The 27,342-nt window shown below is 43.7% G+C and overlaps 1 protein-coding gene across 2 annotated transcripts in view; it reads right to left on the bottom strand.

Annotated features, from left to right (window-relative positions):
- The window catches only part of MTMR4 (myotubularin related protein 4), a 139,007-nt gene that overhangs the window by 45,105 nt on the left and 66,560 nt on the right, over positions 1–27,342 (bottom strand). For both annotated transcript variants that reach the window (XM_082245077.1, XM_082245076.1), the window contains 2 exons: positions 27,162–27,248; positions 3,317–3,433 (listed from right to left, as the gene is read on the bottom strand). In XM_082245077.1, the coding sequence (XP_082101203.1) occupies positions 3,317–3,433; positions 27,162–27,248 (204 nt within the window). The remainder of the gene's footprint in view (positions 1–3,316; positions 3,434–27,161; positions 27,249–27,342) is intronic.

The following is a 27,342-nucleotide window of genomic DNA, read 5'->3' as shown; positions in this document are numbered from 1 at the left end:
GGGACCGAAGTCACCCGACTAGAGGCTACTTGGCCTATCTGGTCAATCAGATCCGATTCCTGTGAGGTATCGGGACTAATCTTAGGAAAAGGTAAAGGAAAAGATCTATACAGGAAACGGTAACTACCGCTTCCTGTACTTAAATGTTGGAAGGGAAGAATCGCACCGGTAGTAGTGGTTGATGCTCGATCTAATGTCCTGAATACCGGTGAAAACGTCCCCCCACCCTGAAATTGGGTGGGGGCGCACCTTCAGGCTGTGTACTCCTTTACTTCGGGTTTGGCTGGGTTGGTCCTCTGCTTGTCCGACCAGCCCTTCTTGAACCCTCCTGGAGGAGTCTTGCCTTTCCCGGAAGTACCAGCCGGGCGTCCTTTATGGGCGGTAAAGAAAGGTCCTCGCTTATTGCGAGGTTCCTTAGCTTTTGCAGCCTGTGGCAAAAAAGTACTCTTGCCCCCGGTGGCATCCTTAATGATTTCATCTAGGTTGGCTCCAAATAGACGATTCCCCTGGAAAGGGAGATTGGTCAAAGTCTTTTTGGAACCTAGGTCAGCTGACCAGCATTTTAACCACAGCACACGTCTGAGGATCACTGCTAACTTAGATGCATGCCCTAACAAGGGAGTAGTGTCCAAGGCTGCGTCACAGATAAACCGTAGCCCTTGTATGATCTGTTCTATCAAATCAGATGTCTCCTGGGGAATATCTTTTCCCCTAAGATCTTGGCGTACCATCTTCGCCCATTCTGTAAGTGTCTGGGAAACTAGACCAATAACAATTACTGGTCTAAATGCTGACCCTATCAGAGAAAAGATAGTGCGGGACTCCGCTTCTATCTTTCGATCCACCGGATCCTTAAAGGACGAAGTGTCCTCCACTGGAATAACCGTGGCTTTATTCAGCCTGGAAATAGGCGGATCCACGACTGGTGGTACCGTCCATTTCTTAATGATGGATTCCTCAAACGGATAGCGTCTAGCAATACGCTTGGAAATAGTAAAGGTACGTTTAGAATGTTCCCATTCTCCTTTAATCTGATTTCCAAAACATTTAGGTACAGGAAAAGCCTTCGCCGTCTTGATGGGCTTATTAGTCCCAAAAGGCCTCTCTGTTTCAGTTGCCTCTGCCGGTAAAGCCTCAAGTTTTAAGGTTTCTTGCACTGCCACAACTAGTGCGTCCACCAATGCTTCTTCCTGAATTATAGCAGGAGAAGAAGCGTCCTCCTCACTGTCTGAGGGGGCTTTACCTGGGATAGCAACCCTTGCAGAGGAACCTGCAACTGCAGTGACCATCTCTGAATCAGAGTCAGAGGTGTCAGATAGTATAGGGGTAGGCGGGGGTCGCTTCCTTGACCCCCGTCCCTGACAGGCCGCCTCCACCCGAGCCACCATAGACTCCAAAATTGCTGTAAATGACTCTATACTCTGTACACCGGCGGGTCCCGAGGCCCCCTCGAGGGAAACAGGTGGGGGAATCTGTGTGGCAGGGTCCATAATAACTCCAGTTACTTCCTGGATGATATAATTCAAAGTAAAGAAAAAACTTTTTTTTTTTTTTTTTTTTGACCCTCAGCGCCACAAAAAAACCCCTTAGTGTTACCTGTTAGGGATCCCTATCGATCGAGAGAGAGAGAGATAGACCCCCAGGCTCACCACTTGATGTTCAGAGTTGAACTGCAACAGCTTACAGCGCTGTCTTAGACAAACAGGAAGTCTTTTGGCTGGCTGCCCAGGAAGAAAGGAGGCGGCTCCGCCCCTCTGTACGCCTTCCGGCGCCTCCCCCAAGCTCCACGAGGTGTAGAATCACCTAAAACATGGCCGCCCCCATGCTGGAGACACGAGGCTACGCCAAAATGGCGGCTCGTGCGATCCAGCAAAAAAAAATGGCGGCGGCCTGTGCTGACTAGCGGTGTGCTGCAGGCACACAACACTCTCTCTGCATGGGGATATGGCGTGTTTGGCGGTACCGGCCCTGGCGGACCGCATGGCCGTTCGGGAGGCCTGCTATTAGCTGGAGATCTGACTTGGAAGGCAGTCTACATGTCCATGGCTTCTGACTGGTAGGTAGCTTATACTTAACCCATAAGATTCCCAGAATGCCACAGATTACATCTTTAAAACATGTATACAATAGATTGTTAGCTCCCAAACCAAGCCTCCTGGCTTTTGCACACATAAAATCACACTCAAAGTAGGAGGATTTGTGACATGTTATAGGATAGAAAGAAACTCTTTCTTACCATACAGAGAGGGGCCCGCGTTCACCACAAAAACCCGTCAGGGAAAACAGGGGGAACATACTACTCACCATACCGGAACCAGGCGGGCACCAACTCCTGACAGTACCCCTCTCCACCGGGGCGGGAGGGCTGTCGACCGATACAGACGCCGTGACTCATGGTCTTTGGCGTTTCAGCGAGACGTTTAACTCGCGGGTTCAGTCCTTTAATGGGACTTTGTCGCGGCCGACTCAGCGCGGAGCTATGGCCTGCACGCGCTCGTAGGCTGAACTGGGGTGACCACCGGATCTCAACATCCAGCCCGTCGCCCAGTTCAGCTTTCTTGCTTGAAGATCTCACAGGAACACTGGAGAAAAAAAGCTGTCCAAAAATCCTTTTAGAAAAAAATTTCTTGCCAGGACCTAAGATCCCAGCAAGGTATCTAGGTCCTTACTCCTAACTAGACAGAAAATAACTGATTTGCTGAGGCAGAGAGAGAGAGGATATACCCTCTGGGACTGCCCCTAGGGTGTGGCCAGAGCTTTTTAATTTCCTGTCTAGTCCTGCTCCTGCGGAGGTAACATAACCGAAGGTGGTGTATCACCGAGGACTACGTCTGTCGATGAGCGCTAGAGAAAGGTGCTTTTTTTCTCCTTCGTCCAGAGTGGGGGCACTCAAATACAGAAGGTGTGCTACTGGCCAGATCACCAGGTAAAAACAAAGTGGAAAAAAGCACAGGAAGAAAAAAAAATAAATAAATAAATGCAACCCACCACATCTAATGATTAGTAAGCTGCAATATATTACATTACATTTTGCCTTTGGATTTAATACTGCTTTAAGGAAAGTCTGAAACAAGTGAAATGATGATAGATTCGAGTCATGCATCACAGCAAATAAAAAAAACACAACTACTCTGAAATCTAATGGTCATAAATGTGTGTTCCCCATGGGGGACATTGATAAATTCTGTTGACAACCAAGGCAATGCTAAAAAAGGAGCGGTGTCATTATGCTTGATAAAAATGTCCCTCTGTGCATTCGTATTGGTTCTTGCCTGCTTTACTGAAAATAACCAGTTAGTATTTTGTATGTGCTTACATTAATGACGGAGTCCTTGAACTTGATGTGCAGTCTGTAGTTGGATATCGCTATGACAGCATCATTTGCACTCCCTAAATACTCCACACTCTCTCCTGGCAGCACTTGGAATGGTACCTGCAAGAAAGCAAATAAAAAAATAAATAATAATAATCTCACCAGGGAACACAATTGAAACCAAAAGAAAATAATTTTGACTGAATAATAATGCACTACCCCTTCTGCAAGCTTTAATTTTCAAAGTCCTTGTCTCACGGTGTTCTCATTTGCATGAACCATATAACTTCCATGCCTCCACTCGGTGACAGATGTTAATGTATTATCTCTACACAAAACGCCCATCTATAAAACTAAGATGCATTGCTAACCCTATAAAGTATTTCTAGAAGCATTTCATTTTGTTGGTAAATCAATGTGACATTAATGTTTATCTTATAAATGGTCAGTGAATTTGAATAGAAAAACTGGCTTAAATCATAAGATCGGCATTTAAAAACGGTTTAAAAAAAAAAAAAAAGAAAAATAACTTCATGGGAGGCATGCATTTTACCAGTACAGGGTAATGGTAGCTTTAAAGCGGTAGTATCCCGCTTTTTGACACTTTTATCTACAGGTAAGTCTATAATAAGGCTTACCTGTAGGTACAATTAATATCTCCTAAACCGGCACGGTTTAGGAGATATTTGAAGTGCATGCAGCCGCTCACGCGAGCGGCGCATGCGCTCGGAAGGTCCGGGGGGACCTTCAGTTTTCCTTGCCGGGAGCTTACCAGAAAATCACTCCCGCGCACATGCTCGGGATCGCGGCTCCGGCCAATCACAGTGCCGGAGCCGCCGAACCCGGAAGAGACGCAGAGGGATCATGGCAGCGCCCGCAGCGGTGTCCGGGGGTCCGTGTCAGGGATTGGTTTTAAGGTAAGTAATACATAATGAACTAGTATGCGATGCATACTAGCTCATTATGCCTTTGTCTTGCAGGTTTTTTTTTTTTTTGGGTTTACAACCGCTTTAAACTCCTATCTGCTCTCAATGCATATGTATAGTGTACAAGAGGAAATAATGCTGTGGTCATCATCATGTACTTTGCTCATGCTCAGGGGTCCTCAAACTATGGACCAGGGGTCTTCAAACTATAGTTGTTCAGGAACTATAATTCCCATCATGCCTAGCCATGTCTGTGAATGTCAGAGTCTTACAATGCATCATGGGATGTGTAGTTCCACAACAGCTGGAGGGCCATAGTTTGAGGATCCCTGCTCTAGCTCCTAAAAGCTGATCTTCACCCCCCCCCCCAGGTTTTTTTTTTAACCCCTGCTTACCTGGTTATGGGTCCAGCACAGTTAAGGTACTCACCCACCCAGTGGATCCAGCATTGTCCTGCTGTGATCTGCTTCTCTTCTGTCCCCTGCTTGGTCCTCTGCCACTATGTTCTCTTCCTGCATGACGTCATTAGGAAGCTGCCAGCTCTTCTGGGTTTACCCAGTTGCTATCCTGATGAGGCACCACTAGGCCTGCCCCCTCCTCCTTTCTCAATGAAGGACTATGCCTTCTGGGTTAAAATGATGTACATATCCCAGGAGGCACAGCGGGAAAGTGCATGTCATTTGCCTCAACGAGGAAGGAGTGGTTGTTTAGGGCCAGAGGTTTCTTATAAAAAAAGTAAACCAAAAAAAAAAGCCCAATTTGCAGAGTGGAGGGGTGGAGAGGAGGCAACATCATATTGGGGGTGAAGATCTGCTTTCATTTTACAGTCCAATGCTGGAACTTCTGAGGCCAGTGGATAGTTTGGCACTAAACGGTTACATTTTGGAGGGTGGCCCTTACTATCAACTAGTCAAGAAATTTAGGCCATTTATGTTGATTTGGCCTGGAACCTAGGGGCTCCACAGGGACCCATAACTACCATAACAGATATAATTACCACTACCACGTCTAGCCACCACAAGGTGCTTTGGATTTGGTAATATTAGCAGATTTGTAAGATTTAAAGCGTTACCCCCCCAAAAAAAAAAACAAACAGATCCTGTTCCCTTAAAGCATGTCGTACAGCACAGTGCTTGTGCTGTGTGATTTGGCTCCCTGTAACACCTAAACAACCTGGCTGATCCTGCCAGTTTCTACCCTCCTCCCTGTACACTGACCACAGGGTAACATAGCTACTGAGCCCTGACACCGTGGTCAGTGCACGTGCCTCCGTCATCCGCAGCTCTGCACGGTCCTCCTCTGTCTCCCTCCCTGCCTGTCTGCTCGTGAGTGCCCACCCCCTCCTCTCCTGCTGCTTTCATATTTATTTTAAAATCATCTAATCCCCTCTGTAATAGAATAATAAGAGTCCCTGTGTCTGTTAGAGAAAAAATATGTGATCTGTATCTAAACCAGAGCAGCTCCTGGCGATCATGTGACCACTTGGTTCTCTCTCCTCTCTTCCCCTCCTCCCTGGCTGATGTCAGCGGCAGTGCTTGGCCCCTCCTGCTGGAGCGGTCAGCCGGGCAGAGAAGAGAGCTGAGGGGTCAGTTGAGCGCTGGGAGCTGCTCTGATTTAGGTACCGATCCGCATGTTTTTTCTATAAGACAGGCACAGGGACACTTATTGTTCTATTACAGAGGGGATTAGATAATTTTATAGAAGTGGCTTATCAACCACTTTAAGGTTCATGGTATGACTGAGTACACTTGATGAAATATGATCATTAACATTGTTAAATAGTGATGCCCTTAAAAAAAAAAAAAAAAAAAAAAAACAGTGTTGGCTTTTGTGTTGAACAGTAGGTGCATCTGATGATTGTTCACTTGAATCAATAGTTATATCAATTCCCTGCTGTATCAGTAACCTAAAACAAACTAAAATGTAACACATAAAATAGAACTCAGGGACTTTACGTCACCCTGAATAAAGAAGCTGGATGTAAGAGGAAATGTTTAGGTATCTTGAGACCTGTCATTGTTCCAACTCCTACAGTCATGGGAAACGGAAAGTAATCAGTTGTGTTTTGTAACAAATCAGGAGTACAGGAGCTCTAGTGCTGGATGAGGATTATGGAAAAAGAACAATTTAATTATACTTCACTAAGGAAATTATTGTCTGTCTTCCGGCCTTATTATACAAAAAAAAAAAAAAAAAAAAAAACAAACACTGTAAGGTCTGGTTCACACTAGTGCGATTTCAGATGTGACTTGAGTCACACAGAATCGCACGACAATGGAAATCACAGTTTTCAATGGTGTCTGTTTACATCAATGCCACTCAGCCTTGCAAGACTTTGGAAAGGTTCCTGTACTAGTCTGGTGCAATTTAGGCCCCATAGAATATACAATCCGCAACTAAGTTGCACTACATTATTTGCACTGAAAGTTGGATCAAAATCGTATGGCAACAGTGCGAACCTAGACTAAGAGGAAAAAAAATGCATAGACCAGCAGTGAATATAGTTTAAACAATTTTATGCCCATTACTAGTAGATTCTGACAAGTGGTTTATCTTTCCTGCCCCTCTTCAACTCCCTAAGGCAAGCCATACATTATGCGATTTTTCTATCCTTCAACCACGGTTTGAAGGAAAGAAAATTCCTTAATTACCTGATCAACAATGTCAGTGTTGATGGGGGATTCCCTCCTGCAAAGCTATTGTATTCCAACAGCGGGAAGTTTCTCAGCCATCAGAATACAATGATCACCGGCAGTGATCAAAAAATAAATAAAACCGTAAGCCGACAGGCTGGCTGTACTGAAGTTGATAGACAGATGGATCAAAATTCGTCTGGTTTCTGCTGTACCATCTGAATTTCGATTGGTCTATGGCCAACTTGAGAGGTTTTAAAATACAAATATGTAAACCGTTGTGGTATAGGACCACTTGTCAGTTAGCAGATCATTCTTGGACCAACCCAAATTATGACTAGAAATTGAAGGAGCAACAAACTAATGAGATCATCACTCTGCTCTTTTTTGTCATAAGTGTTCATTGTTGGTTGGGCAACACCGGTCAGGATTCACCCAGAAGCCTTGATTGGCATCTGGCTCAGCCTTTCAGCGATCCACTGAGAGCCTGAGCCAGCCCCTCCTGCCGACTCCACAGCCCAGTACTACAGTGAGCACTGGAGGAGAGAGCAGAAAGCCAGTGACTGACAGTCATGGTCCTAGTCTCTGCTCAGAGTAGGGGGGGGGGGGGTGGAGTACTGAGCGATCAGCAGTGTTTGATCGCTCAGTTTTAAGTGCAGAGGCGGTGGGGGAAGAGATGCAGCATCTACCTAGGCAAGTATAAATGTTTGGCTTTCCAAAACAAACTCCTCTTTCTTTAAAGTGCAATGATGTGTGCATCACCTCCTGGGGGGGTTTATATCAATATACGCTTGGCACTCTTGACATACCAGCTCCTTGCATGCCTGCAGCTTGGTGAGGGGGCACCTAAACCAAGCCACAGCTGAGTGTCCATTCAGACATAGAGCCGTGGTTCGACTTCCCTCCTCTCCTCATTGGCTAAGTTTGATTGACAGCAGCAGGAGCCAATAGTGCCGCTGCTGTGTCTCAGCCAATCAGGAGGGAGAGTCCTGAGGAGGAGAGAAAAAAATCGAGGCTAGATCGCGAGGGGGCTCAGGTATGTAAATCGGGGGACTGCTGCACACAAAGCTTTTTATCTTTTCTTTTATCTTTAGCTTTTTATCTTAATGCATCAAGATAAAAATCCTTCCTTTACAGCCACCTTAGGAAATCTAGCTGATGGATGTAAAAAAATAAATAAATTAAAAATAAAATTAAAAAAAAAAAAAAAAAAACACACGGATGTAAAAACCGATGACACAATTCATCTTTTTTAAAAAAAAAAACATGGCTAAACTGATGAAACAAAACAAACAGTCTGCATGTGTGAAAGGGGCCTAAAGCATATTTCACATGGGGAAAACGGAAAAAACGGAGGACCACTATACATAAAACAGGAAAATATTTTCCAGGGAGACAGAACACATTAGCACTCTATGAAATTCTCCTTTCTCATTCAATAATAAAGACAGATCTTTGTTGTAGAGGAAGGACCTCCAACCTTTGTGTATGGGTGCAGCCATACAAGCCTGTGCAAGTGATCATCTTCCTCTAAATGTAGGCCAGGTGTGTGTTACATCCTGTTGTTGATGTGTAAATAGGTGTTGTATAATAAAGTCTTTACATTTCTTACAGGCATATCCATGCAAACATTGCACTGCACACTAACTAAAGATGACAGAACAGAAGGGAACCGCATGGAGCTGCACAGGCCCAGTTTTGCCTTGTTATACTGGCCACATCCAGATGACTAAAGAAGAAAAATAAAAAAGTTAATTGCAAACTGTAGGCATCTTAGAGTTTTATGTCCATTACCTTGAACCGTATTTTATTGATGGCAATGCTCAAAAGGGGACTGCGTATGCATAATACAGATACGCTCTTCAAGGGAGCCTAGCTACAATTAAAAGGAACACTTTTTAATCAGAGTATTGCATCAAGTCAATAAAACTCTTGGGATATTGATCTGGTCAGTTAAGTAACGGGGGGGGGGGGGGGGGGGGTGGATATTCAGTTTCAGCTGCTTCGGTGTTCATGAAATTAACAAATGCACTAGATGGGCCACAATGGGAAGAACTCCAAAACAGGAATGGTTTTGCAGGTGATGGCCGGTGACTTTTTTCCCCTACTCATCTTTTCTGACGGTTTTTCACTAGTTTTGCATATGGCTAGGGTCAGTGTCACTACTGGTAACATGAGGAGATACCTGCACCCTACAGAGGTTGCACAGGCAGTCCAACTCCTCCAGGATGGCACATGAATACCAGAAGGTTTGCTGTATAACCCAGCACAGTCTCAAGAGCATGGAGGATATTTCAGATGACCGACAGTTACTCTAGGAGAGCTGGACAGGGCCGTAGAAGGTCCTTAACCCATCAGCAGAACTTGTATCTGCTCCGTGATCAAAGAGGAACAGGATGAGCACTGCCAGAGCCCTAAAAAATGACCTCCAACAGGCCACTGGGGGGAATGGCTCTGACCAAACAATCAGAAACAGACGTCATGAAGGTGGTCTGAGGGCCCAATGTCCTCTAGTGGGCCCTGTGCTCACTGCCCAGCACCATGGAGCTTGATTTGCCATAGAACACCAGAATTGGCAGGTCCGCCACTGGTGCCCTGTGCTTCTCACAGATGAGAGCAGGTTCACCCTGAGCACACGTGACAGACGTGAAAGGGTCTAGAGAAGCTGTGGAGAACATTGTGCTGCCTGTAACATCATTCAGCATGACCGGTTTGGTGGTGGGTCAGTAATGGTATGGGGAGGCATATCCATGGAGGGACGTACAGCCCTCTACAGGCTAGACAATGGCACCTTGCCTGACATTTCGGTATCAGGATGAAATCCTTGGACCCATTGTTAGACAGTACGCTGGTGCAGTGGGTCCTGGGTTCCTCTTGGTGCACAACAATGCCCGGCCTCATGTGGCGAGAGTAAGCAGCCAGGATGAAGGAATTGATACCATTGAATGGCCAGCATGATATCCAGCATGATGTTCTTCCCAGTTCAGATCTAACATGCTTTCTAAGTGTTCCTTTTTAATTTTTTTGAGCGGTGTAGTTTCCCACCCTCCCAGTCCTTTCTAACTAAATAAGCAAAAATCACTTTTACTCAGTAGCAGTTTTGGGCTCACTTTGCTCTTGTATTGTTTGTCACTTGACCCTTGTATTGTTTGTCACTTGACCCTTGTATTGTTTGTCACTTGGCCCAAGGAGCAGGGACTGAGAAGCAATTTTCTGCTACACTGTAGCACTGAGCTGAGGATTGGGGGAATGGCATCTGCGGGGCCTTGTTGAAGTGGAACTCCAGTTATGATCCTAATTGCATTCATCCAGCGTGTACCAAAGTAGGTATGCATATCTCATACTAGACAGTCCGCTATAGTAGTGAGGGTTGCCAACCGGCAGTAAATTAAACAGACATTTTGCAAAATCCATGATTTTTACATCTGCCTATCAATGTCCATTACGGACATGCAGCATGCACGTCCACAACAGACATTCACGGATAGATGTTAAAATCATGGATTTTACAAACTGACTGAATTTACTGATGGTTGGCAACCCTCACTACTATAGTGAGCCGCTATCTTATAGCTCCTCTGCAAAGCTGCTACCCCACTGCATACTGACAACTGGGAGTCGTTTGCTCAGCTGCCACCATTCACAGAGCTCCTTTATTTTTTCACAAACGTCAAGCCATTCTAATTGAGGGTGGGAGTTTGATGTCACTGCCCTACATCTGAATTTCATCCAATTAGAAAATCCCTGTCCTTCAATGAAAAAAAAAAAATATCTATCCATCTATCTCTATACATCTCTCTATCTATAACTCATATATATATATATATATATATATATATATATATATATATTAGAGCTGCACGATTCTGGCCAAAATGAGAATCACGATTTTTTAGCTTGGAATAAAGATCACGATTCTCTCACGATTCTCTGTGTAACAAAAAAAAATTGGGATAACTTTACTGTTACGTTTTTTTTTTATTCATTAAAGTCTATTAATTGCGTTTGAAAGACTGCTGCGCAAATACAGTGTGACATAAAATATTACAACAATCGCCAAAAAAAAATATATAAAATGCTTGGGGGTTCTAAGTACTTTTCTAGCAAAAAAAAATGATTTTAACTTGCAAGCAACAAGTGTCAGAAAAAGGTCCAGTCTTTAAGAGGTTAAACTTCCTTTCTCCCTGGCAGAGGGAAGGAAAAGATACAATGTAATCATTTTTGTTTATAGTTACTGGGAGACTTTGCTGATAGGCTTTGCCAGTGTTCCGTGAAAAAACCATACCCGTGAGAAAACCATACCCTCGTCACTTCCGGTTCAGCTACGGAGGGTATGGATTTCTCACGGTAGTTAAACTTGCGGCGCTTACATTAAAACAGCTTATCTGCAACATAAATCATCTCTGCTCTTCGCCCTGTCACTGCCCTCATCTCCGGTAATAAATATAAAAGCGGATCACAGAGCCGCGATCGCCGTCACATTTACATCTCATACTCCCGCCGCCGCTTTTATATTTATTACCGGAGATGAGGGAAGTTACAGCGATAGCAGAGGAGATGATTTATGTTGCAGCCGAAGTGTTTTAATGTACCCGCTACAAGTATTACATTAGACACAGTGCCGTGAGAATTTCATGCCCACCGAGCATGCGCACTTCTCAAATTCTTTCATGTTCATTTACGTATCCGGGGCTCTGAGCATGCGCACTGCTGCGCTGCTCAGCTGTTTCAGACCGGAAGTGACGACGGTATGGTTTCTCCACGGGGTATGGTTTTTTGACGTTACACCAGGAGGCTTTTTTTTTTTTTTTTCCACAGCTGTTCTCTCTGCTATGCAAAGAATCGAGCATATTTCAGGTTTAGATTGTCAGGGGGGGGTGAATCGAGATCGCGATTTTCATACGATTAATCGTGCAGCTCTAATATATATATATATGTCAAGCTTAAAAAAATGCCTGTAATCGTCCCAATGTGCACCGACTCATAGGATAACATTGAGCTCCTTATACAGTCAAAAACACAAAACTCCTGTAGAAGTAGCGATTTTAAAGCCAATGTGCATGGAGCCATACATGGTGTATGGCTCAGTTCACACTTATGCGATGCGGGAAGGCTGCGAATTCGCAGCCTGTTCCCGCATCGTAAACGAACCCCCCGGCAGTTCACACTGCCATATGCGATACGCTGGGGGGTGTCAATGTAATCTTAACGACACCCCCAGTTTGATCGCATATCGCAGTGCGATCTTGCAGTTCGCACAGGATCTGATCGCACAAGTGTGAACCGCTGTGCGATCCGATCCTGATGCGGCTGCCAAAAAGGGTCCTGTGCGTCTTTGCTGCGGGTGCGGTGCGAATTTAGCCATACAAAGTGTATGGCTAAACTCGCACCGCACAGCCGATCGCATGTAATGAAGGAGCAGTGCGCTCCGATATTACATGCGATCGGCGCAGCCGCATCAATGTGAACCGGGACTCAAGCTGGACGAAAAGCATGCAATTAAGATCATACCTGGAGATTAGATTTAAGTCAGAAAAGAGGGGCTTTTCGGGTACATGTGTTGCTGTATTAAGAATGGTGGATCAAGAAGAATTTTAGGGATATCATCAGGGGCGTCCGCAAAGGGGACAAGTGCCCCCCCCCCCCTGGAAATTTGCTGGCCTGCTCTAAGAGGGGAATCTATGGGGGACCCTGCTCTAAAGGAGGATCTATGGGGGACCCTGGCCTGGCCTAAAGGGGATCTATGGGGATCCTGGCCTGTTCTAAAGGGAGTCATATTGGCTATATATATATCTATATATATACTGAAAAAATAGTGAAAGAAAATAGGTGCGCAGTCCTGAAGTGATGAGAAGTGAAGTGAAAGCAGCACTGAAATTGGAATTAAACGTGAGAGGATGGCAATATAGAAAACATTACCAAAGTGCGCTAACAAATAATGAACCAAGTGTTCAAAAGGTACATGGATGGTATCCGGATTTGTACCAAAATCATATGCATTCAGTCCAAAACAAAAGTGCAAAAACTGTGAAAAAGTCTTTCTTTTCAAATTGGAGTGAAGGTGAGGGAGTGTTGGGAGGTGGGTGGGGCCTCGTCCCAAAAAATGATCCAAAGTGATTCTCAGTGGCCTGATATACACATGTGGACACCCAGTGTTAGGAGTGGACTCTTACCACAATGTGGAGAGATGTGAGCATGTACTTGGTTGTGTCTAGAAGTCCCCAACTGATCACGCTGGCAGGGATGGCTCTCGGAATGGACCGGAACAATCAGCTGCTTCCGAAGTGGGGAGGGATCTGTAGGCTTCCAAGCAGGGGGAGATGCCAAGACAGAGCAACCCAGAGAAAAGAAGAGGACTATAGTGCATTACCTTCGACTTTAATGATAAAACGAATGAGGGTACACTTACACATTCCGGACGAACAAACAGCAAATACACACACACATATAATTTTTTTATAGCGCAAAAAAAAAAAAAAAAAAAAAAAAAAGGATCAAATACCAAAGCTCTAAAACCTTACCGGGCTGAAGTGGTTAAAAGGAGATGTACAGCCAAAGCCAGTTTGGCTGTACTTCTATGGATCAAAGGAGTGCAATTCGTTCTGGACTACTGTGACCCCTTTTCAGCAGAGAGCAGACTGAAGCCCACTCTCTGCTGACGTCACAGACGTCAGTCCAGGCACCGCGTCATCACGACAATGGAAGTTGGGATCGGCCAAGTGCCTGGACGGACACCCAGCTCACCCTCACAGCGAGCTGCTGAGAGCCTGAGCCGGCCGCTCCCGCCCTTCCACAGCCCAGCGCTCAAGTGAGCGAGGAAGGGGCAGAGCAGAGAGCAGTGACTGACATTCAGCAGCTCTCTGCTAGGGCAGTGGTTCTCAAATCCGGTCCTCGGGACCCACCAACAGGCCAGGTTTGCAAGATAACTAAATTACATCACAGGTGATCTCATTTGCTTCTCAGTGATTGCAGTATTCTAGTCTGCATCCCCCAAGGTAATACTTAAAATCTGGCCTGTTAGTGGGTCCCGAGGACCGGATTTGAGAACCACTGTGCTAGGGAAGCTGTCAGAACTGAGCGATCGGCAGTGTTCAATCACTCGGTTCTCAGTGTAGAAGCACCGGGGGACGGATGCAGCATCCACCTAGCCAAGTATAATAATAGAAAAAAAAAAAATGTAAAGTCATACTTCTCTTTAAACCATCCCTATCCTATTCTCCACAACACAGGCAACTATTCTGCAGTTTCAAGATAAGAACTAGATGGGCTAATTATTCTCCTGAAGTAGCATGCACAATACAAAGGACAGCTCCAAATTTCTGCCATGAGGAACAGGTATTTGTTGTACTTTTGAACAGAACAGATGTAAAAAAATGCTTTCAGTGGTATTTTAGCAGACCAAATATTGGTTTGTTGTTAAACTAACATTTTTCAATCCTGCAGTTTCTTATCTGCCTTGCCAGCATGCATTTATTACCCCTAATCTTCCTGGAGACATAACTGGGTGAGGACATAGGGCTGCATTCACACCTGAGCAGAGTGCAAGTAGCACATATATCTGGTGAATTTGAAGTGTTTTACAAGCTTTGTGCAGATGTTTTTTCACATGAATCACACTTCAGGCATTTGTTTCAGGCAAGGGGAAGAGAGCAGTTCTACAAGCGGGGAAAGAGACATGCAAAACAGAATAGGTCACATTTACAGGTGATCCCACTGTAGTCTATGGGGCATAAAACACGCTAAAAAAAAAAAAAAAAAAAAAAAAAAAAAACTTTTAATATAGTCCTTTGAGTGTAGGGCATCGCATGTACATGCAACTGAGCATTGAAATGCAAATCAGCACAGTTCTATTCAATGAGATTCTGCATCCTACTAGCAGCGATTTTGAATCAGGAAGTGAAAAATAACCTTTTATTCAGGAATGTAAGGAGCAAGACCGTATTCTCTTTTTAACAGGTCTGATAGTCACATTTTCTATACAGAAAAAAATAAATAAAATAAACTCGTTCTTGATAGCTAGGATGTTCGTTAAGTGGAAATCTTCTTTAACATTATGTCCAGAGACGTGTGCATTACTCATAGGTACATGTTTCTCACCATTTCCAAAGCCCTTCTATCTCATGTGACATTCACTGAGCTCAAAACCTGATAATCTTGCCACTGGCAATGTACACAGTTACATATAGGCAAGAGGAAGGCTGCTTTAGCCATTTTAAGCTAATGAGAACAAAAAGGTCAGCCAGCATTATGCAAATTGTTGACAATCAAGTAGGCAACTTTTGGTCCCTTTAAGAGCCTATTCACACTAGGGCGACTTGTCAGGTGACTTGTCAGCCTGACAAGTCGCGGTATGTCGCGGTCCATTGAGTAGTACAGGACCCGTTCTAATAGGAGCAACACAAGTCGCTCCGACTTAGAAAAAGGGTCCTGTACTACTTTGGGGCGACCTGGGAGCGACTTGCATAGACTTCCATTATGTGAAGTCCCTGCAAGTCGCGCCGAAGTCGCGGTGCACGCGACTTCACAGGTCGCCCCCCCGAAGACGGATCGCCTCAGAGTGAACCGGCTCTAAATGTAAAAAGTAGCTGAAGTCCTTAAGAAAATCTAGAAAGAAAATAATTTTATATATTTTCTACACACTTAACCATAAAAGGTGTATTCATACCCTTAGCAACTCTTTAAGAAACCACACTTCTTAATGGAAAATAATATAGCAGTATTTAATATGAACCGTGGTCGCTTCCATTGAAAGGAAAGGTTTCTGCTTTGTGTCTAAGGCTGGCCATACTTTATACAGTCTTCTTGTACAATTTTAATTTAGATTTACCAAAACCATACAAAATGAGGTCAAACCTAAACACTTTCTATTTGTATGCAATCAGGCAGCCTGGCCCTTTAAAGCGGAGTTCCCTAGAAAAATTTTTTAAGCTAAAAATACCCCCGGGACAGTCAGGGCTAGTGCATGTAAGCCACGATAGCCTCTGAACTGTCCCCTGTTTCACTTACCTTTTAGAAGAAATACTTACCTTGAAAATGTCTTGTCCAGCGTTGCCATCTCAGGTGTGGGCAGCTGAAGCCGGAGCTTCCTCTTCGGTGACGTCGGAGTCCCAGAATGCCCTGCTCGTCACTTCCGGTGCAGGCACGTCATCCCTGCACAGCTTCTGGGCATGCCCTGAAGCTGTTCAGCAGGGAATGATGCGCCTGCACAAGAAGGGACGAGCAGGGCCGGTGCAGGCACATTGCCTTGGATCGATGACGCTAATCTCCCAGGAGTCAATGCAAGGAGGAAGTGACGGCGCAGGCCGTGTCCGCAGAGGAAGGAAGGTAAGTATATTTTCATTAAAAAGAAAGTAAGTGAAACAAAAAAAAATAAAAAAATTATCCAATTCTTTTTCAGGTAAATTAAAGCAAGCGGACAGTGAAAAAAAATTTTCAGGGTGGAACTCCGCTTTAACTACATAGTTGAAGAAAAATCTAAAAGAAATTGAAGAAAATTGTATGCTTTATTGCCACCTTAATACTCTCATCTGAGCTTAGCCATCATCCTATCACAGAATGTTTTACAAGCTTTGTATTTCATACATTTCTCTGGGTTTGGGACAATGCAAACTAACCGGCCTAAATTATATAGAGTTGGCAATTACTTCACAAATGTACAAGCACAGTAGAATACACTGGGGGTCATTCAGTGTATTTTAGTTGCTCCTGGCAGTGGCCTTTATGTATAATTGAACCTGTATCAGCTCCAGAGTCAGTTATTTAGAACTGTGGCCTGGTAAACTGTTCCTAAACCTGGGAGACTGGAAATTAAAGAAATTTTTGACATAAGTTTGAAATGAGATGTAATGGTCTTACGGTTACTGCAAACCTATTAGCCTTATGCTGGCCATACACTAGCCGAAATATCGGGCAAACTAATTTTCGAAAAACGGTCGTGAGAGCAGACGATCGTGCCATCCTGGAATGACCGAATTTCGAAAGATAAATCGTTTAATGGACATAAATGAGTTCAGTTTGTCACATATACCTAGTGCAAACAGGTTGGCCGAGAAACACATTAACCTTTCAATTTATCGTTTGTTTATCGTTCGGCCGATTTTCAAAAATGTTCCTTCGATTTTTCGGCTCTGAAAAGTTGAAAACGATTTTCTATTTGTGCCCATTAACTGGACGAAAAACTGACAATCGGACCAAATGACAGATTTTCTAACGATTTTTCGGCAGGTGTATGGCCACCATTAGGCCTCATGTACACTGCTGCTGATAAACAGACGTTTAGGAGCAGTTAGGCGTTTTTCAGCAGCCTCTGAGCTTTTCTCTATGTTATCTTATCTGTCTATGTACAATGAGTTGTTTCGAGGCAGTGGAGTTTAGTGGCATTTTTTTTAAAGCAAAATATAGCATTCAGGACCGAAATTTGTTGGCATTTGAAGAGTCAAATCCTTGTAACAGCATACACCGCGTCTAAACACGGTAACTCGCATTTATAAACGTTTCGTTTACAGGGATTTTAAATGGGAATACATGTCTTACCATTTTACAATGTAAAACACTTCTAAACGTAAACGCTGCAAAACGTGCATAAACGCGGCAAGTAACCTGACATTTTTAACCATTGGTTAGTAGCTGTCAAGTTCCAGCGTTCAGGAGAGGTTTTCAAACCTCGCGTGTACATGAAGCCTTAGCTATGCTGGGTGTCTTTGAGCTGAAGTTTTGTCTGTTAAGTGTCGCCTGATAGTCAGGCTGTTCTTAAATGTGTATGTGTTTCTGCTCTTGTACGGTTTTGAAAACTGCAATAAAAAGAATTTTCCAAAAAAGAATACACTGGGGTTCGATGAATAATTAATAAGAATTGGCCAAGATCAAAAATATACTCTTGGCTGGGCATGGGTTAGAAGCACTCGTGTACATTAGAAACATTAGGTTTCAAAACATCAATTCTTAAAATGCGTCCTGCCATAAACAGCTATAAAACGCCGGATAACGCAAAATATATGAGAGCTTATAAAAACACAATGCAGCCATGGCCGGAGCAGTATCATATGCCATTTTCTGCAGAACACAGGTCTTTAGTGCTATTGCTCTGAAATTCTACTAAACTGACCTCACGTTATTGATTCTGGTCGTGGATATCTAGAATGTTTGTTTCTGAATTCACCTACAATAGTACATTTAAAAAGACAAGTGTACTTATGATACAGACGACCCTCTAAAGCCTGGTAAACACTAGATATTAGAACACAATAGCACAGCGGGAGATTGCTGTACCCCCTTCCCGCCAGGGCACAGCGGTCAGCGTGCTCCGCCATTGGCTACAAGCACTGATTGGCTGCTAGTTTTCAAGCATGCTTGATTGGCTTCTGTCGGACAGGCAGCTGTACACACGGGCCCAAAGATGGCTGCTTTCTTCTGTAACGGCTGATTTTGGCCGCTATTTGACCTGGGTGTACCTGGCATAAAAAGGCACAGCCTCAATATTCTGAGTGCCACCCACCTAAGCCAATACTTCTCTTTGTCCACATTCCACTGATCTTCACTGAGGCTCTTCAAAACCACACAGCCTTCGATTCAAAACAGTCTTCACTGAGGTATTGTCATACTGTGCATGTGTGAAACACATTAGGGCTGTACTCTACAGGTCCACTGAAGGCCATCATGAGTACGGTTGTACAGTGAAGATCGCTGAACCAGGACAGTTTTAAGTAATGGGCTAGGTGGATTGCATTCAGGGGGGCAGAGGGTATACCCCAAAGTACAGTTATCCCCTTCTAGAACTTCAAGAAGCAGCTCTGGTGAAGGCGAATAAAACATCTTAAAGTGTAACTTAAGGCAAAAAATTGTTTTCAGTTTTGGATGGAGTTGAGATGGATTGGAACACCTATCAGTTTTTTTTGCTACCTTAGGGAGACTGACCGACCCATCTCCATTGTCCTGTTTATCATTAAAAGTGAAAGTAAAAGAAAACCCCAAATTTTGGGTTGTCCCCAGAAAAGTAATAGCGGGGAAATCTTCCAATGGGGACACCAATTCTGGTGACCTGGGGGTCTCCAAGGTATTAATTGCAGGGATTTCCTCACTTCCTCTTTGGCTATGGACCAGGAAGTGAAGGAAAATCTCCACAATGGGAAAAAAATCTGCCAGGAGTTTATACCCTTTATATTGATATAAAATGGGGAAAAAAAAAAAAGTTTAAATCTATAGTTCTACTTTATCCTCTTCACATCCGCGCTATAGCCGAAAGATGGCTACAGCACGGACCTTAATTGTAGGGAGGGCGTCCATGTACATCCTCCTGTGCATGAGCTGCCTGCGCGTTCCCTGCTCGCTCTGTGATCAACAAGTCTATGAGACTCCATGAGAGGTCCCGGCCCCTTTCCATGTGATCAGCTGTCAGCCAATGACAGCGGATCATGTGATGTGAACAGCAGCTGGTGATCAGCTGTTTTTTGCTCCTCATGATGTCAGTGGGACATTGGTCCCGAAAAGGAGAGGGGCATCTGTGCCCACCAATGCCAACTACCAGTGCCCACCAGCGCCATCTACCAGTGCCCACCAGTGCCACCCTTTAGTTCCAATCAGTGCCCCATCATGAGAAAGCTCTATCTGTTTGAAAAAAAACGATAAAAATTTCATTTGGGTAGTATTGCATGACCACGCAATTTACATTCAAAGTGCAACAGCGCTAAAAGTTAACAATTGGCCTGGGCAGGAAGGGGGTTTAAGTGCCCAGTAGGCAAGTGGTAATTACACTTAACTCCATAGAATCAGTCATGAGATATGGCCCATCTAACCTAGCTTCATGTTCATGCATGCTGTCCATCATGGCTCTGGTCTTTGCACCACTTTGCAGTGTTCTGAGTAGTCAGCATCTCCCCATGGCTTTTAATTAAATTAAGTGCACAGGGACCTGAAGCATGAGCACAGCTACAGTACATGGGAAGATCCAGATTTATAGTGCTAGATCATCCTGAACAGGATTCCCGGGAGGTAAGTAAACTACAAATTACAAAAAATATTTGAGGAGGAACTCTCTTTACAAAAGAAGGAGAACAGAGACTGTAAAAGTATAAAATACAGAAAATTGAAGCTGGAGTTAGATATTTAGGCCTCATGCACTTTGCAGCTAAAAAATAATAAAAAAAAAAAAACAGCTTTTTCAGGATTTTGAGGTTTGTTTTTTCTCTCTCTCTCTTTGCCTGTAAAAAATGAATAAAATAAAATAGTTACCCCCATTAGGGGTGCAACTAACGATTATTTTTATAATCTTCATAAGCGATTAGTTGGCTGATTATGGTTTTGATTAATCATAGAATAACCTTAAAAAAAAGTGTGTTGTATAATTTAGTTAATATGTAAAGTTTTTTTTTTTTTTTTAAAAAAGGCAAATTTATTCTTAAATATCTATATGCAGGGATAAATGTAAATAACCAACTATATGGTTAGAAAGAAAAATCTCCAATCCACTCTGAGAATGACAGACAGAAGAGATATACTGTATATACCATTAGAGGTTGAATCTGGTAAATATCATCAGACTCCAAGATCAAATTTTTTTATTTAAAGACTGTTTTGCCGATTTTCACATAGATCTGAAATTAGGTAAGGCAGACTCCTTTGTCATAGGCAGGTGGCTTAATAAAAGCTTCCTGCGCCTGCTGTCGCTTATGCTGGCCATAAATGTTCTCGTCCGAAAATCAATACGTGTATGGCCAGCAGAAGGCTCAGTTCACACCTATGCGGTTTGCTTTTGTGCAGTTTCTGCAGTGCGTTTTTGCACACTCGATTTTGCTGCAATTTGTGTTTTGCATTTTCTTTAATGTTTTTTTTTCTTGCCCAATTTGTTGGGCAGAAAAAAAAAAAATTGCAAATCACAGCAAAAACGCACTACATGCTTTTCTTCAGTGAAGTCTATTGAACCAAAAAAGCACAGTTTTGCGTTGAAAAGTCCTTGACCCTTTAAAACTACGCAGCGGCTGAAAGAAAAAAAAAAAAAGCATAGCTGTGAACGTGTCCCATAGGAAACCATGTTAAATGAACTGTAGTGCGTTTCTGCAAAAGGCACCTAAAAACGCATAGGCGTGAACCAGGCCTAAGACATGTAGTAGCAGCAGCATGCTTTTTTTTTTTTGTATCTGTCATATCGGGGTTTAAAAACTAAAATTAGCCCTTTATTGTACAAAAGAAAAAAAACACAGATAAAACACACACACACACACACACCCCTATATGAAGGGTGGAAAGCAAATATAAATCTTTTATTATTAAAGTAGTACTAAAAGCTGAGACTTTTCATGGATAGGATTATTTTAAAAACAATGCACAACACTGGTAAACGTTTGCTGGAAATGGAATTGTAATGTCTTATTACATCCAGTCTATCAGCTTCCAGCTTCTCTGGGTTCAGATGCTGATCTTCCCTGCACAGAGTCTTAAAAGTCGTTTTTTTTTTTTTTTTGTTTTTTTTTTAACAAACAGGTTATGTGTAATGGTTTTGCACAGAACAGTCCTGATTCTCCTCTTCTGGGGTCCCCCACTGACGCTTCTGGCTCCTTCTGCCTTCAAAGTGCCCCAATAGCAAGCTGTAAAGTATAGTATAGAGTGCCTCTATAGCAAGGTAAAAAAACTTCTGCCTTTAGAACCACTCACTTCCTGGCCAGGACTACATGTCCCATGAGGCATTGCTCCTCACATCCACAAGTTCTCAGGCACTTACTGACATTTATGGATTGTGTACTGAGCTGTATGTGTGCTGCACTGTGTATACTGACATGTATGGACGGTGTACTGAGCTGTATGTGTGCTGCACTGTGTCTTCTGACATGTATGGACGGTGTACTGAGCTGTATGTGTGCTGCACTGTGTCTTCTGACATGTATGGATGGTGTACTGAGCTGTATGTGTGCTGCACGTTGTCTGACATGTATGGACGGTGTACTGAGCTGTATGTGCACTGCACTGCATCTTCTGACATGTATGGACGGTGTACTGAGCTGTATGTGTGCTGCACAGTGTCTGACATGTATGGACGATGTACTGAGCTGTATGTGTGCAGTGTTGTGTCTTCTGACATGTATGGATGGTGTACTGAACTGTATGTGCACTGCACTGTGTATACTGACATGTATGGACAGTGTACTGACATGTATGGACGGTGTACTGACATGTATGTGTGCTGCACTGTGTATACTGACATGTATGGACAGTGTACTGAGCTGTATGTGTGCTGCACTGTGTATACTGACATGTATGGACGGTGTACTGAGCTGTATGTGTGCTGCACTGTGTATACTGACATGTATGGACGGTGTACTGAGCTGTATGTGTGCTGCACTGTGTATAATGACATGTATGGACGGTGTACTGAGCTGTATGTGTGCTGCACTGTGTATACTGACATGTATGGACGGTGTACTGAGCTGTATGTGTGCTGCACTGTGTATACTGACATGTATGGACGGTGTACTGAGCTGTATGTGTGCTGCACTGTGTCTTCTGACATGTATGGATGGTGTACTGAGCTGTATGTGTGCTGCACTGTGTCTTCTGACATGTATGGATGGTGTACTGAGCTGTATGTGTGCTGCACTGTGTCTTCTGACATGTATGGACGGTGTACTGAGCTGTATCTGTGCTGCACTGTATTTCCTGATATGTAAACAAATAATGCATTCTGTATGCAGGCCAACTAATCGGCTGACCAACTAATTGATTAGGAAAATAGTTGACAACTATTTTTATAATCGATTAGTTGTCACATCCCTATACCCCATCCAACCTTATAAAAGATGAATTTAAGTACAATCAGTGCATTTCTAAAAAAGGGAAAGTCTGTATCAGATCATACTAAATAGAACACATTGTATAGATCTATTTCCTGGGGAGCCAGATGTCCAGTCTGTAGTTTTAGAGAATATTTCATGAAAATGTAAAACAGCTAACTACTTGTTTATTCAGAACTTATGGCCTAGCGTGTATATTACCAGCACATCATCCGCTCCTTCTTAGGTTTCTCTATTATTCACAAGGATACAGCAAAGGTTCAGAGCTCTACATTAGCTGCTCCACCAGGCAACAGTGACAATGATCACAAAATCCCACACTCCTTAAATCAGAACATTACCCAAAAGGGGGTAGTTCTTCTCTTCCTCCTCCCACTCCCCTTTTAACTGTTGGGACTTTCAATTTTTTTTTTTTTTTTTGGGGAAGTACCTGCTTTTGAGAGGTACCCACTCCTTCAGGCAATAAAGTCGGAAGTTCTGCTCCTCCCTCCCCCGCAGCCTTCGGTCACATGTCCCTGAAAACTTTAGGACCACTCTCAGGGCACCGTGGTCAGCTGACTGTGAAGCCGCGAGGAGTCACAGCCGGCTGCCCCCAGTTAACATGCCCACCAGAGCAAAAACCAGTGAAGAAACCAGTTCGGGTGAGGACGGCAATAGATCCCTGGCCAGGTGAGCATTTATTAAAGGCAGCAGCTACAAAAACTGTGGGGGCTGACTTTTAATAAGCACTAGGGACAGCCCAATATGTTTTTTTCAGGGCAGATACTGATACTGATATTTTGGTCAAAACATATGGGCCGATATTTTGTACATTTAAAGTTTTATAAAATAAAGACAATTTTTGACACAATTCTGGTACTGAACATGTTAATTTTGTTTAATGCTTAATGCCTGACTGTCTGGCACCCTGTGGTGGGTGGCTGGCTGGCACCCTGTGGTGGGTGGCTGGCTGGCACAGGGGCTATGGGTGGCTGGCTGGTACAGGGCCTGTGGGCGGCTGGCTGTCTGGCACCCTGTCTGTGGGTGGCTGGCTGACTGGCACCCGGTCTGTGGGTGGCTGGCAGGTACAGGGCCTGTGGGTGGCTGGCTGGCTCGCTGGTACAGTGACTGTGACTGGCTGGTACAGGGTCTGTGGATGTGGGTGGCTGGCTGGCACCGGGCTGCTGTGGGTGGTTGTATGGCTGTGATACACTCCCGCGAGACTAATCCCGACTCCAGACGAGGCTATCTAGGCGAGGGAGGCGGCCTAAGAAGGGAGAATGAGGTCACAGAAATATTGTCAATAAAATCGGCCAGTTCCGGGGTCGATACCGTTATATCGGGGAACGTGCATATCGCCCCCCCATATATCGGCCTTGCCGATAATCGGTCTATCCCTAATAAGCACTCACCTGCGCAGGGATCTAGTGCCGTCCTCACCAGACTTTATATTTTTAAAGAGAGGGGTGAAGAACCTCTTTAAATAGTGCAAATACCAACAAACACCAAGCTCATAGAAAAAAGTAGCAAACTGGCAACAAAACGAACAACTTGCCAAATAAATGCTCACATATATAGACCAAGCCTTTAACATTTCTGTGACTCGGGATCCGACTTGTGAGACCCAAAGTCGCAGGACATGTGAAATGTCATGTTGCTGCGACTTCAGAAAAGGTTCCTGCACTAATTTGATACGACTGATATGGCTTCAGTGCTAGAGAGAGTGAAAAAGTCACAAGACTTCAGTCGGCTAGTGCGAACCCAGCCTAAAGTTGCAAGGAACCCAAGGATAGAGTCTCAAAACCCATGGTGACAAAACCTTTCACATCAATGGAGATCAGCAAAATCCAACATAGGAGCTTCAGTAGAACTTCAGCGCCAATAGTATTGACAACCAGATGCGATTTCACACACAGACACACACAGTGTGGGCATGGATGGTCCCACCTAAAGCATGCCCAAAACATGGCACACATCCAGCCACTTACACACTTACAGCCCAGAAGCGATCAAATACTAAGTGGGAACAAAATATGACTAGAGCAAAACCGAAAGCTTCAAAAGTTTTTCAAGTAACTGGAATGCTGAAGCGGAGGGTAGGAACTTGACCAAATGAGCCCTGCAAACTATATCAGAATACATTAACTAGACAGAGAGGGAAATAAAAACCAGAACTAATGAACAAGAAGCCAAATAAATACAGGGGGACAAATGTAGTCCCTAGTATAGAAGGCAAATAGCCCCGTACACACGTACCGAATGTCGGCCGAACGATCGGCCGTCTTTTGTCCGGTGCTGTCCTGTCGGTTGAAAAGTGCAAAAGACTGCACACGAATTTTGTCAGCCAACAACAGCCGACTGCAGAAGTGATGTCATGTGATGGTTAACTTTCCTTGTTTTTTTTCTTTTCTGAGCATGCCCAGTCTTGCTCATCTGCTGTTTGTCGGCCGAATTCTGTACTGACTGAGGAACAATCTGCCGTTCTGGTGTTTTTATGCCTGCACACCAGATTCTGTTCAGCCGAAAAGTCGCAGTCGGTTGTCGGAAGCATCATACTAACAAGCCGACAATCGGCCGATCGGTCGGTGGACGAATATTTACGGCCGACAATCGCTACGTGTGTACGGGCCTTTAGACATACCTTGATGTGAAATTCCATGGATTTTGTCTTCAAACAAAGAGCAAATGATGAGAAAATCCATGGATTTTATCTCCAAAGAAGGAGCCAATCAGTTCATGTGCTGACAAGAAGCATGCTGATAGGAAAAGAAAGCAGTGTGGCAAAGAGGAGCTGATTATTATGCTGCTTCTCCTTTCACTGTCCAGTCATAGGCTTGGGGCAAGTCCAGGACAACCTGGGCTCCGAAAAGTGGGCAGAATGATGCTGGACATCAGACAAAGGACATCAAATATAATTACTACGGGAAAAGCGCTTGATTAAAAAAAGGTAAATATTTAAGCAAAATTTAGCTTTTTTTAAATTTTTTTTTATTATGGGCTATTTTTTTTTCCTTGTTATCTTTGGAATAAGTTTAAGTAGTATGTTAACCCCTTGCCGACCAGCTGCGGTATTTATACTGTGGCGATTAGCTCTGTTACACAAAACGACGTACATGTAACGTCGTTTCATGTAGCAGTTAGTAGGGCGCGCACACGTGCCGATTGGCTAGAGGGGGGAACCAATTTAGTGGGTCAGGCGGATGCAATGTCTGCCGGGCACCTGCAATTGCTCCGCGCGGTGACAGAACGGCGGTCTGCCGAAGTAAACACCGCACACTGCTGTTCTGTCAGTGATGAACACAGGGATCCTGTGTTCCTCCTATTTATGAACACAGGTCTCTGTGTTCATCCAGTGAGTCCATCCCCCACAAAGAAAGCACCCCCTAGGGACACATTCAACCCTTTAATCGCCCCTGGTGTTAACCCCTTCCCTGCCATTGTCATTAGTACAGTACCAGTGCATATTTTTAGCAATGGATTACTGTAGTAATGTCACTGGTCCGCTCAAAAGTGTCAATTCGGTGTCTGATCTGTCCACACAATGTCGCAGTCCCTCTAAAAGCTAAAAATCTCTGATCGCCGCCATTACTAGTAAAAGAAAAATAAATAAAAATGAATAATAAAAAACAACATAAATCTGTCCCCTAGTTTGTGGATGCGATAACTTTTGCGCAAACCAATCAATATACACTACCAAAAATGTGTAGCAGAATAGATATTTTCCTAAATTAATGAAAAAATTCGATTTACATTTTTTTTATTGGGAATGTTTTAGAAAGAACGTTTGCAGAAAGTAAAAAATATTGTTATTTTTCAGAATTGTTGCTCTTTTTTTGTTTATAGCGCATAGCGCAAAAAATAAAAACCGCAGAGGTGATCAAATACTACCAAAAGAAAGCTCTATTTGTGGGGGAAAAAAAAGGACATCAATTTTATTTTGGTACAGTGTCGCACGATTGAGCAATTGTCAGTTAAAATAATGCAGTGCCGTATCACAAAAAAATGGCCTGGCTATTAGGGGGTAAAACCCTCCCATCCTTAAGTGGAGCCGTTTCAAATAAAAAAAAAAAAAAAAATACTAAATCAGTCAGCTGTTAGTACATTTCAGCACACCCAGACCACCTTACAGGCGCCCAACATGGAGTGCGTTACTTCCGCATTCTTTGCTTCTTTCATCTCTAGTCAAACTCAAGCTTTGAAGGCAGATTTGAAAATGATTGATGCATGTGGGGAACATCTTGGCATGGACCGATGAACCAAAAACCTATTCCCTGCCAGATATCAGGAACAATCAGCCGCGATGATAAGTAAACTACGGTGTATAACTGGCGCTCCTTTTTGTGAGCAGTACTTTAGTATTTAGTGTGTTGTGATGACCACTAGAAATGATGTGTCAACCAGTGGCTGATGGATAAACCAAACTAGATACTAAATAATCAAGATAATCAGGCTATGCCATTCCATTCTCCCAGACTGTATACACTAACAGTTGAACCCAATACTTCACATTCCAGAAATATCAGAGCTGTACCTGCAACTTATCCTCCTCCTTCACCAGTTCCCTGGGTGGGAACAGATCCTTCGCTTGTATGTATTCCAGGCTGGGAGGCTCTTCACCCTGCAGAAAAACAAACACCAAATAAAAAAGGTTTGCTTGATGCACAGAGGTTTAAGGTCACTTCAATTTATGTTGGTTCACAATATATATGTTA

The sequence above is a fragment of the Pelophylax lessonae genome, assembly GCF_965119305.1.
Source record: "Pelophylax lessonae genome assembly, chromosome: 2".
Taxonomy (NCBI): Eukaryota; Metazoa; Chordata; class Amphibia; order Anura; family Ranidae; genus Pelophylax; species Pelophylax lessonae.
Note: the sequence above shows the minus strand (reverse complement) of the source record. Positions and strands in the feature narration are given on the sequence as shown.